Raw genomic sequence first — 13,147 nt, forward strand, 5'->3', positions numbered from 1 at the left:
ATGATGTATTTGTGGGATTTGCAAAAGTTTTCTCAACATATCTAAGCATATCCATACCTTTCCAAAAACATACCATGATACATATCCATGTCCAAGCTTGCCAATACAATACACAATACTAATATTTTGAACCTTGATGACCAATAAGCTAACAATTTGTTGATCAAAAAACCCATAAGAATTTAGCTCCTAACTTCCATGTAAACAGAGCCTGAACTTGTTAATTCATAATTAGTTTATGGGTGTGACTTTGAGATATAGATGTGAAGTGTATAATTTGTGCAAATCTCAACCATAAAAGTTATAAATGATTTTCATAACGCCTTAAATAAGCAATTCTCAAGTAAGAAAAAGCATTCATTTATCGAACCTATAAAACTTAGTTGAAACCTCAACTTCTAGTGGCCAGTTGTACAAGGGAGATTTTCATTGTGTTTTTGTTTGATCATTGCCCAAAAGCTCATCTACACAAAATTTATGAAGGTCTGCAAACATTTCCTTCCATTTTTGTACCATTTCCAATGATCTTTTGCAGTCAAGCTTCAATCTATCCACCTCCATTCCAGTGGCAGAAGAACTCTGTTGCTGAAGAATATACCAGGAAAGAAATGTTAGAGCCAGGATTTTATATCATCAGAGGATAAACACTAACCGTATTATAGAAAAATACCACTAGTTTATGCTAGTGATTATACAAATGAGACGATAACACAAACAATAAATGCTAGGCTTTTAGCCAAGGTATAAATTATTGGAAGAAACAGTAGATATCGGGGATAATAGAATAACAAAATATAATAAGAGTAGACAATGATCTTTGTTCAAACTTCTACAAGGCCAACTCGTGGTAGAATCAAGTGATCAGAAAAAAACGAGCATAGCATACATGATCACATTTTATGCTCATCATCAGAAACCTTTTAGTAATTCAGGATTGGTTAAACATTATTCTTGAGGGCAAAGGAAATATAGTGTAGAAAATTACATCCTTTTTTTCTGTCCTTTCTGATGTTTGGAAGAGACCAGAATAGAAGAACAATTAAAAACAAAATACAACCACTTCTACGAATATGTAGAAACATTCATACATCATTCAAAGAGTTTATAGAGATGTATAGGATGGATGTCAAAAATCACCGGGATGTGATTAATGTAATATTGATGTCACTTCATATATTTATTTGCTAGGTATCAGGGGCATCCCTCCCCAACCCGACCAACTAGATGATCTTTATGTAAGCATGCACTTCATGTACTTCTTTCCAGAACTTTTCCTGATAAAGCAGATCCCTCCTTTCATTTCTTTTGTAGTCACTTGTATTTACATAGGTTAATAAAATAACACTGTCACTTGAAGGTACCAATAAGTTTTCTGGCTGGTTCCAGTGAAGACTTGGATCAATTAATGCCCTCACCTGGATTGGGGGATTACTGGTATGGTGGTAAGCTCTATATGAGCCTCCCCTCCCCACAAGACACACAGACACACAAAGGGGAGAAAAAGCAGAAATGTTGCTACCACAAACTACTGCTTGAATTTCCAGGATAGAAGATTTTCTAAGCAGTAAGCACCATATGCTATAGTGGTCAAAGGCATCACCTAGGCAACAAGAGATCCTTGGTGTGGCACTTAGCCTGAATGCCAGAACTTGTTCCAAAAAAAGGTTTCCTTCTAGGTGACAGAGAACTTGCTTAAGCCAATAAGAAAATCACAAAGATGACATCTCATCACAATATTATTGATAGGGAAAGTCTATGATGCGGAAAAGATATGGTACGGAAAGAGTTTTGACCAATCAAAACCCACCCATGAATTTTGATAAATAACACCTGATTGGCTACCAAGTTTATAATTCCAGTTGATTGGTCAGACATTTTTTGGATATCATATCTTTTCCATATCACAGTCGACCCCTTATTGATATAATCACATCTTATTAATGTGTGTTAGTAATATCATATATTGCTCATGTTTTACTTTAGGGTTGTACCATTTAAACATATAAAATCTAGGGGTCTTCAGAAAGGAGAAAGAAAGAAAGCCTGAACTCCAATTATTATAAAACTACCTTGATCCTGACAAGATTTCTGTGTATCACTCTTGCTGTTAAAACATCGCCTAGGTGATTGACTCACCTGGATAGGATCCTAATCAGATGCATATGTACCAGTTCCTGGGTAGTCAGATTTACTAATCCCATGCATATGCTGTAAAAGTCCTTGTATGATGCAACACCAATTTATCATTATACAACAATTTTTTTTATCAATAACTCTGAAAATTATCATTAATTAAGAAGCTTTAATATACACAAGAAGTTACAAAGAAATCAGCATAGAAGCTGACCCAAGACAGAATTACTAAAGTGCCCAAAACATATCTGTTCTTTGAACCCCTTGCTTTGCTAAGCTATCAGCCAAGCTGTTGGCTGATCTCCTAACCCAACCCACCTGAATAGACATTTTTCTTGACATCCATTTGAACCTTCTGAAATCATTCTTCAGCTGCCAGGTCACTCCTTCCCCTTTTTGCAACCATTTTATCACAGTTTTTGAGTCTCCCTCGATGATCAGTTTATTAATCCCCAGCTCTTTGGCCTTCTCAACCCCATATACTGCAGCTAGAAACTCTGCCCTAGCTACATCACCCTCCTCCACAGGATCGGAGAACAAAGCAATAATGGAGCCATTTTCATTTCTAATGGCCCCCCAATACCTGAAGGGCCTGGGTTACCCACACAACTCCCATCAAAATTCAACTTCTTCCAACCCTCTGTTGGAGGGGACCAGGTTTCACAAACCTGTCGCCTCATAGTTGATGAAGCAGCAATAAGTCCCCAAACCCTAAAGAAGTCTTCAACTTTAAAATCTGAGAACTGCTTTAAACTTTTTACCCAATGTGCGCCCTCAATGTTATTGTTTCCACAAGAGCTTCCTTGCATTTTTCCTTACTTTCAAATATTCTATCATTTCTTTCCTCCCAAATGGTCCAAAAAATTGCTGCTCGTCTTACCACTGCAACCATTAGGGTTGAATAAACCTTCCAACCGGTTAGGAGAAGACACCTGCACCCAAAAAGAGAAACAAACCAATTCCAAATAAAGATGACAAAGAGGCAAGATCAAAAAAAGGTGGATAGCAGTCTCACCATTCAACTTACACAGGACACACCAGTTAGGGGACAAGCACCCATTTGGCCTTTTCCTTTGAAGTACATCAAAGGTATGAATACAACCATGAAAGACTTTCCAACAAAAAGTACTGATTTTAGGGGGAAAGGATGGCACCGAATTTCTTTGACTGGAAACTGAAGAGAAGACTGTGTGGCAACCATCGAATGAAAAAAGGATTTACAAGAAAAAAATCCATCAAGATTAGGACCCCAAATTCTAGAATTTGACCCACCTTCCCCCAAGAAAACCGAATTCAGCAAACCTAACAACTCAGAGACTGCAAGCAGTTCAGACACTCTAAGATTCCTATTAAAACCAAGGTTCCAATTCAATCTTGGCAAGTGAGAATGATGGTTTAGGAAATCAGAAATAGGCTTTCCTTTGAACCTAGACAGATCACAAAGAGAAGGAATTTCTCCCCTAAAGGAGTATCCCCAATCCACAAATCCTCCCAGAATCTGATTTTACTACCAGAATACAAATCATACCTAATAAGATTAAGGAACATAGGGAGGACATCATGAATAGCCTTCCAGAGAGCAGCCAAGTTAGCCCTACGTAGACAGCCAGCACCCCATCCGTTGCACGACCTGTCATGAATGCTTGCAACCACTTTGTGCCATGATTTCTCATTTTCATTTGAAAACCTCTAGAGCCATTTTCCCAACAAAGCCTGATTCTTCATTCTAACATTACCGATTCCCAAACCCCCTACCCTCTCAATTTACTCACCTTCTCCCATCTAACCAAATGATCCTTCTTTTTTTCCCCTGGCTCCCATAGAAAATCCCTCATGATTTTTTCAACTTTCCTCACTATCCTTTTTGGCATCCTAAACACCGACATATAGTACAATGGGAGATTTGCTAAAGTGGATTTAATTAGGGTTATTCTCCCCCCCCCAATGAAATATAATTTATTTTCCACGCCACCAATCTTTTCTCTATCCTTTCCACCACCGGAGACCAAAAAATAGCAGATCTAGGATTATCTCCAAGGGGTAAACCCAAGTATTTCATTGGCCACTCACCTTCCTCACAACCTAGAGAGCTTGCCAGAAATCTCACATCATCTTCTTCAATGTTGACTCCAACCATTAAGCTCTTTGACCAACTAATCTTCAAATTAGACATCTTCTCAAAGAGATTCACAACTACCCTCAAATTTTCCACTCCCTCCCTACTTCCTCCATCACAGAACATAAGAATATCATCTGCAAACTATAAATGACTTACTAAAACATTGTCCCTCCCCACTAACCATCCCCTGAATAACTACACCCCATTTTCTATTGAAATCAATTTACTTAATGCTTCAGCAATCAGGGTAAAATGAAAAGGAGAGAGGGGGTCACCTTGACGAAGCCCACGGAATCCTTCAAAAAAATCATACACTGCCCCATTAACTATAACTGAAAAATGACAAGTTCGTAGGCATCCCATGATCCATTTACACCACAAGTTTCCAAACCCACATCTCCTCATAATTTCAATCAAGAATTTCCAATCCATTAAGTCATAGGCCTTTTCCAGATCCAACTTAATTAAAAATCAAGAATTTCCAAACCCGCATTTTATGAGCCTCCACACATTCATTTGCAATTAATATTTGGTCAATAATCTGTCTATCCTGCACAAAAGCCCCTTGAGCTTGAAAAACTAAATGGGAGATCACCTTTTTAATCCTCAGAGACAGCACCTTTGCAATCACCTTGTAAATACTGGTGACCAAACTTATTGCTCTGAAATCCCCTGGTTGGTTGGCATTAGTCTTTTTTGGGATCAAAGCTAAAAAAGTAGAATTCACTCTTGACATATCACCCCTCTCCTATAGAACTCATTAAACACCCTGACCAAGTCTCCTTTAATTATCTCCCAACAATCTTGATAGAAAACCATTGTGTAACCGTCAGGTCCTAGAGATTTTGTTCTGTCCATAGAAAAAACTGCCTCCTTAATCTCTCCCTTTGCAAACCTTTTTTTCCAAAAATTAGACTTGATTCTCATTTAGAATCTCCCAATCAAAGCCTTCAATCCTCCACCTCTCACTTAGGGGTCTTCTATAAATTGACCTAAAATGCTCTGCAAAAGTTTTAGCAATCTCATCTTGATTTGTGATCTCATTTTCCCCCTCCATTAAAGAGTTAATCATGCACTTCCTTCTCCTTCCGTTTGCAATGGTATGGAAAAATTTTGCATTTCCATCACTTTCTTTGATCCATCTTTCTCTTGACTTCTGCTTCCAGCAAATTTCCTCTCTCAATAAGGTCTCCCCTAGTTCTTTCCTCAAATTCCACCTCAACTCCTTATCACCAACATCTAAAATTCCTTCCACCTCTTTGCTATCTATTGCCTCTATCTAACAAATCGGCTCCACCTTCTTCTCCTCAAATCTCCCAAACTTCACCCTATTCCATTCCTTGATCTCCTTTTTTAACAATTGAAGTTTCTTAAGGAACTTCTGGCCTTCCCACATTGCAGGTGTTACCAAACTATTCCACCAAACCTTAATTTTCTCTTTAAAATCTGGGTGAGTGAGCCACATATTCTCAAATCTGAAAGGGATTGGGCCACCATCACTAGTTCTCTCAAACAAATAGATGGGCCAATGGTCTGAGGTGACCCTAGGTAGATTTCTTCCGACTAAAACTAGCCAATGCCAAGCTTGGATAGGATAGGGGAACTATGAAGGTTTGACCAAGTAAAACAAGATTGCCCAAAAGTAATATCACTTAATAGAAATTGAGTATCTGCCGACCAGCTCTTCCAAACATTGAACTGTTTCTTCCCTCCACATTGTTATGATACCCCCTGAGGCACCCCAAGAGGGAGCAAAGCTCCAATTAATATTCCTCTCTCCCCACACACGTCTTATCCACTTCTTATCAACTTCTTGAATTTTAGATTCTTGTATTAGAACAAAATCAGGTCTCTCCTTCCTTAATACCCCTTTGACTACTCATTTTGTGGCACCGCCTAGCCCCCTTACATTCCAACTAATAATCTTCATGATCACAACTATTTTGAACTCAGCCCCCCTACATTCTATAGACCTCCTCTCTTCCTTCCTCCCCTAGCACTAAACTCCTTATCCCCTTCCACATCACTAATGAGTTTTTCAACTTCATTTAACTTCCTTCTCCTCTTACCCCCCTTTTCTTTTCTTGCCCCCATTTAAGATTCCTTTTCTTTGATTTGTTCCACTTTCAGCCCTATTTTTTCAGCCATAGCCACCACAGGATCCATAGCACTCTGATCACATTGACTTCTTTTACTTTCTCCTGCCTCCTTTTCTTTCTTCCCCTTAGTTAAGACTCTTCCAACCCTCCCTTCATTCTCAACATCTTGTGAATGAAACAGTTTGGCAGTTTCTTTGTCCCCCTCTGTACCCATTCCCCTATTAGTCCCTGCACCTTCCTTGTCCTTCTACCTCCTATCACCCCAATCCTCAAAAACACCCTCCCCTCCTTCCTCTCCTATTATCTCTCTCGCTTTCACTCCTAGTAGATTCATGGGCAGATCACGGCCTTGGATGGGATACGGATATACTATAGGATCAACATGACACAAGTTAGCATCAAAAATTAAACCAACAGTGTTATCGAAGTTACCAGAATGTTGAGAAGAAAGGACAAACATCTTAGACACAGGAGTTGCGGTGCCCTGTTCCTTTTGGAAATTCTCCAAACCACCGACTTCAATTCTAACTAGTTAGGAAGGCCTCGAAGGGTTATTTGACTTGGCCAAACCAGGGCTTGTACCCCCTCCCAGAGAGTCTTTTGTAGTCTCCTGGTTCTCCTGCCGTAACACCAATTTATCACCACGCCCCTGTCCCTCATCTGGGATTAATTCCTTACCCCCTTGGGCACCTCTAATCCCACCCTAAAAAATTGGACGATCCTTCACACCACTAATTGGTGACGGCCGTATGATAGTAGTCAAGAGAAGTACGTCTTCAACATGTGATTTCGCCTTATGTATTGCTACCACCTTTTCATCAAAGAGAACCTATTTGAAATTCATCCCCACTCTCTACGTCAACAGTGACCTGAACAGTATCTCCAACATCTGAGTTTCTACTACTGGAATCATCTTCAGAGGAGAAATCATCATCTAAGTTCTCACGACAAACCCAACGATCCTCTATACTGTTGTCGTCGTCCTTCTAGTCCACCTTCAACCTTTCATATCGAGGATTCGGCCTGTTGTGACATTTCAACAATAGCTGCGAGAGCTTCGAACCAGTTTGGCTGCCTTGGGACGAAGTGGACGATGATAGATCGAAAATGCCATCCCCCATTGTCCTATTAAAAGCTTCACATGTGCTCTTTAAGTTATCACGTGGCCCAAGCTTAACAGGCGGTTTGGTTTGTCGGTTAAACTGAGGTTCAGCGGGTGGACCAACTTTTTTACCCCGTCCCTCAAAATATCCACAAATGACGGTTTAGCCGTTGGCCTGACCAAACGGCGAAATTCAAAAGAATTTGAAGAGCCCATCTTTAATGACTTAAGGCCCGACGGTCCGCCTTCTATAGCAGAACCAACAAAACTCTACTGATTTTCCATAAACTCTTGTCTGCTTGGCATCACTCTGGACATGTCACCATCTTCTCCAACCTCCTTGCCTTTCTCCAAAGCATCGTTTCAACTTCCAAAGCTAGCCAGACTCTTCACCATTGTCCGCCAGAAGAAACCTCAACGAACCTCGGAACTCTCTGTGGATGAGAACCCTGAATCTTGATCTTAGCGGCTTGAAGGGATGAAAGGTTCACTGCAATGAGCGATCCTCCACAAAGATCTGCCACTCTGGAGAAGACCTCCTACTTCCAAAGATTGAACAGAAGCCCAATCAGTTTTACTTGTAAAACCTCCTCTTCCTCCATCACGAACTCATTGCAGGACGGAAACCAACTCTGTAGCAAGCCCCAACCTTCCCGTGTTTGTATCTTAGCCGCAGCCTCAAGAGGGCGATCAAGGTCCAAGATAGCAGCCTTCTTTTCAAATGGGAACAGGAAAGTGTGTTCAATCTCAGGAATTGTCTTCATGACATCGGCTAGGATTCCATTCCAGTCTATCACTTCCCCCTTGAGACTTATCACCATTTTCTTTTCCCAGTCTTCTACCGATCCTTCTAATACAAGCTTTGGGCACGCAATAGTTCCATTGATACCTCTTAGATTTTCTTTCTCCTTTTCTCCAACCTGTGAGACTGCTAGGCTCTTATCAGCAACTAATTTTTGGATAGCGAGGACCGATTTTCTTTCCAATCCCCACCTTCTTTGTACGAAGTCATTGAGAGCACCAGCATTCAAAATCCAATTTTGCTTCTTTTTTCCTTCCAGTATGCAAATCACTTGCCTCTTTCCATTTCCAAACGCTTCAGTTAGCTGAATATAGGTTCCCCTGTTATTGCTTTTCTTCTCCACCGAGAATTTCTTCCTACCTTTCACCAATTCTCCTTTCCATTCAGGCTCTGTGCCAGCAAAAATTGTTCAGGAAACCTTTAAACCAACAGACTGCTTCCCTCCCCAAGACTACAACAGATCTCTTATTTCTCTAATTTTAATTGCAGAACCTCCTCCGACTTCTTCCAGCAGAAACCTTTTCTTTTCCACAACCATTATCATCCTCCAATTTGTCACCGGCAGGAAGCTTTCCTTCGTCATCATATTCTCCCTCGTCCCCACACTAAATACATGTGTTGTTGTTAATCCATCACATACACAGACTCCTTTGTAAACAAAGAAAGTTCTTAAGTTATTAACATTACAACTTCCATCCTAGCAGGAATTGTGAATTTAAATAACCTTGCTTCGACAATACCTTCCATTTAAAATTCCTGCTTCATGCAGCATAGTTTGTTAACTCACTTCTATAAATAGGGAAGTCGTACTCTATGAAGGGGATCTGAATTCATTCCTTTCTGAGTTAAGTCCCATTTCCTTTCCTCTTGGTGACATCTTCCCAACATTAATGAATATTTTATTTCAGTATTATATCATCATCTGCAAAACTAAGAATATACTAACTACATTGTTACTAAAAATAGTTATACAAATAAAGAACTAATTAGGATTTTATAGCTAAAGGATTCCTCAAATGAGAATCCTTAACTATATGAGAGAGAGATGGAGGCTGCCACCATTAGAATTACTTGGGTTGATATAGTACTGTTTGGTATAGCTAATGTAATTAAATAGCTATTCTCACCAGGAAAAGGAAGTATTTGGTTCATCAACTTACCTAGATAGGATTCTAATCAGATGCATCATGTACAGGTGCCTGGATAGTCAGTCTTAAGAAATACAGTGCATCATATTGTGTACAAGTCCATATGACGTGCCACCAATTTATCTTTATATAACATTAGTAAATATTAAATCTCATTATCATTGGATATCATCATCATTATCATCATCTGCAAAACTAAGATAGAATATGATAAATATAATATTAGTAAAATGAAACTATTATCTTTCATGTTTATTTGTAAAATGTTACTTTTATAGCAAGGTAGTAGCAGAAGCATGATTCCATACCAGTCATCAATTTGATTGTATATGCAAAGGTATTCATAGCATGGGAATGGGCTGTGTGATGTTTGGAAAAAACAGAAACAAATAGTAACATACATACCACAACTAAATGAAATGTATAATCATTTTAGTATCTACAAATTGCATTAATGAAATGATTCAACATTTTTTTTTATGAATAACAAAGGATTCAAGAACATTATGATCAGAAAATAAAGAAAACCTGAAGTTCACTGATTTGCTTCGTCAGCACATGAGAACTGAGATATGGAGCATCCATTATGTCACTGCTGGGTGTCTGAGGTACAGTAATAGCCCCTGAATCAACAATTTCATCTGTCGAGTTTACATATTTACTCAGTGGTGGTGGCAACAGTGGAACATGCCTTCTAGATAAGGAAGCATGTGAATTTGCTGATGTCTGAAATTTTGAGTAGAGGGGTCGTCTAACAACAAGAACATTGTTGATGGGACCTGACAAATAGAGCAGACAGCATCACATATAAATTGAAATTTTGATAAATTTTTAAAATCTACAGACTAAACAAATTGATGATCACTTTGTTAGTCAACATATAATTATCAATTATGAGTACCATTGGAGAGATTCTTCAACTGAAAAACAGCATTATATCAGATGTGATTCAGACCAATAAAATTAGCAGAAATATTTAGATTAGGGCAGAAAAAATGAAGGAAAAAGAGGAAGACAGCAAGAAGAAGGAAAAATGGAGAAGAAAGGAGAAAGAAAGGAGGAGTTCGATAATCTCCTCTTTCCCCTACTCTAATCTTTTTATTAAACTTATACTGTGGATGCTTTTGTTGGAAAGGAATACAGCCGCAGACAGCAGCAGTAATGGGCGTTAGATTCAGTGTTCCTATCTTATCTTATCTCTTAGCTAGATTCAGTGTTCCTATCTTATCTCTTAGCTAGATTCAGTGTTCCTATCTTGTCTCTAAGCCAAATTCAGTGTTCCTATTAATTAGGCAGTAGCATTATTATTTCCTATGTCTTTTAGAAAGTTTCTTAATGCTGTTTTTAGAAAGTTTCCTTTTAGAAAGTTTCCTAATGTTTTTTTAGAAAGTTTCCTTAAGAAGGACTCTTGTAATTCCTATTTAAAGGAGCAGATGTTATTCAATAAAACTATCGATAATTTCAGTCAAGAAAGAGCAGAGGAGAGTTGATGATCTCTTTAACAAATCACCATAAAGACGCTAAAGATAGGTTCCTCGAGAAAATGGAGAAACAAGGGAAAACAATAAGTTTTCCCCATTAACCAACCTGTGACAAGATCCTATTCGCAGGCCCTTAACAACTTACTTAAGTTACATAATTTACAAGGAGGCCCTTAAGTAGGCATTCACATCAGTAATGCACTTAGAAAACAAAACAGAAGCTAAATGCCCATAAAGAAAGAAGGCCTAATTAGAAAACATAACAAGGAGGAACTAATAAGAATGCACTAAAGGACTAGGGCCCATTCGGCCTAGTCTCTCTACATTCCCCCTCAAGCTGAGCATAGATATCAATCATGCCCAGCTTGTTTATATAATGAACCAACTTTCCTTTAGGAACACCTTTTGTCAAAACATCAGCCAATTATTCTTCAAAAGCAACAAATGGTAGGCAAACTTCTTTGGAGGCAACTCTCTCTCGTATAAAATGCCTGTCAACTTTAATGTGCTTAGTTCTGTCATGTTGAACGGGATTATGTGCAATGTTGATAGCAACCTGGTTGTCACAATATAACATCATTGGCTTCTCAGAGTCTATACCCAGTTCTTCTAAAAGTGATCTCAACCACAAAAGCTCAGAAACTCCATGTGCCATTGCCCTGTACTCCGCTTCAGCTGAGGATCTTCCCACTATAGACTACTTCTTAATCCTCCATGATACAATGTTCCCTGCTATCATAGCACAATAACCTGAAGTGGACCTCCTATCATCAATACATCCGGCCGAGTCAGCATCAGTGTATGCTTCTAGATTCATGTGTCCATGCTTAGCAAACAAGATACCTTTCCCTAGAGTCCCTTTTAGGTAGCATAGAACCCTCTCAGTAGTTGCGGGTGAATACATAAACCGGCTAATTACATTAACTGCATAGGAAATATCTGGTCGAGTCATACAAAGGTATAATAACTTCCCAACCAGTCTCTGGAACACTCCCTTACCAGGCAACATTTGCATTCTTGGGCTTTCTAGACTGACCACCCTTTTTAAAATTGTTGTTGTTCTAAAACCTTTCTGGAAGAAGATCTAGATGAAGTTTCCAACAAGAATCCTTCGTATGTTTCGGCTTCTTGCAATATTCACATATCACCTCCTTATTTTCATTTACCCCCTTTGATTTTAATCCAACATGTTCAAAATGTTCTAGGGGAGGTGGGGTCTATAGTTGTACCTGTCTCCTACTCTCTTCACTGCTCACCATAGAATATGCCCGAGCAAGTGACACTTCATCCTTGGCCAGAATATTTTTCCTTGTAAAATCAAATTCAGGATTGAGTCCTGTAAGGAATTCAAACTCTGTTTCTTTCCACAAATTTTCTGAAAATTTCTGCATCTTTGGTGCTTTCCCTTACGAATGCTTCCATAACATCTATCTCTTGCCATAGTAACTTCAACATCAAATAGTAGACTGCCACACTCTTCTCCCCCTATTTTAAATTTTTCACATCATTCTTCAGTTTATAGGCCCTTGCAACATCAAATCTCCTTGGCTGAAGTCATTCATAGATAGTGTTGACTTATGTGGGGCTGTATAGAATTTACCAACCACCCAATAACTATGTAGTTATCCTGCATCCATTTCTCATATGTAGGATCAGTCTCTTCTAGCATCACCTTACTACCCGTGAGAAACCCTAGTTTACCTCTACTACAAACATGGATCTTAATACATTGTGTCCGAGCAAGGTAATTTGTTCCGTCAAGTTTAATTGTAGTCACTCCTGTCAAAATGAAATCTACAGGACCAACCCCCGGCACTGGGATCTGCTTCATCTCACTTCGAGATTGCTCCATTAGTTATATACCCTAAACCCAATTGTGTGAAACTATAGATGGGCATTCTTGTAATATTTACACTGTTTATTATTAGATGAGCAACTTATCATTCATATCTTTTCTATTTTGATTTACGCAAATAGTCCAAAGGATCTATATCAGGAAGATATATTCTTAAGTATGTCAAGAGCTTGAGATATGCTTCTCTTGGTACAAGATCCTTAAATAGTTCCTAGTTAGAGTATTATCAAGAGGGCTTTGATAATCCAAATAGACTAGTACATATTACACATGCATTATGGGGTGATGGATCTCAAATCACTTGTGTAGAGACATTAAAGCAAATATGTGGGTGTTTGTTAGAGAACAACTCGATTTTTTTTTTTTTTTGATCATCAAAGGAGACTTTTATGTGAAATTGGATTTAAA

The 13,147-nt window shown here is 38.7% G+C and overlaps 1 protein-coding gene across 4 annotated transcripts in view; it reads right to left on the reverse strand.

Annotated features, from left to right (window-relative positions):
* Nucleotides 1–276: 276 nt before the first annotated feature.
* RID3 (Transducin/WD40 repeat-like superfamily protein) overlaps nt 277–13,147 on the reverse strand; it is a 28,715-nt gene continuing 15,844 nt past the window's right edge. For all 4 annotated transcript variants that reach the window (XM_088984379.1, XM_088984378.1, XM_088984377.1 and 1 more), the window contains 2 exons: nt 9,932–10,182; nt 277–585 (listed from right to left, as the gene is read on the reverse strand). In XM_088984379.1, coding sequence (XP_088840505.1) covers nt 427–585; nt 9,932–10,182 — 410 coding nt within the window. In that variant the 3' untranslated portion in view covers nt 277–426. The remainder of the gene's footprint in view (nt 586–9,931; nt 10,183–13,147) is intronic.

Source organism: Nelumbo lutea, chromosome 4, assembly GCF_056320005.1.
Source record: "Nelumbo lutea isolate HS-2025 chromosome 4, American lotus-T2T, whole genome shotgun sequence".
Lineage (NCBI taxonomy): Eukaryota > Viridiplantae > Streptophyta > Magnoliopsida > Proteales > Nelumbonaceae > Nelumbo > Nelumbo lutea.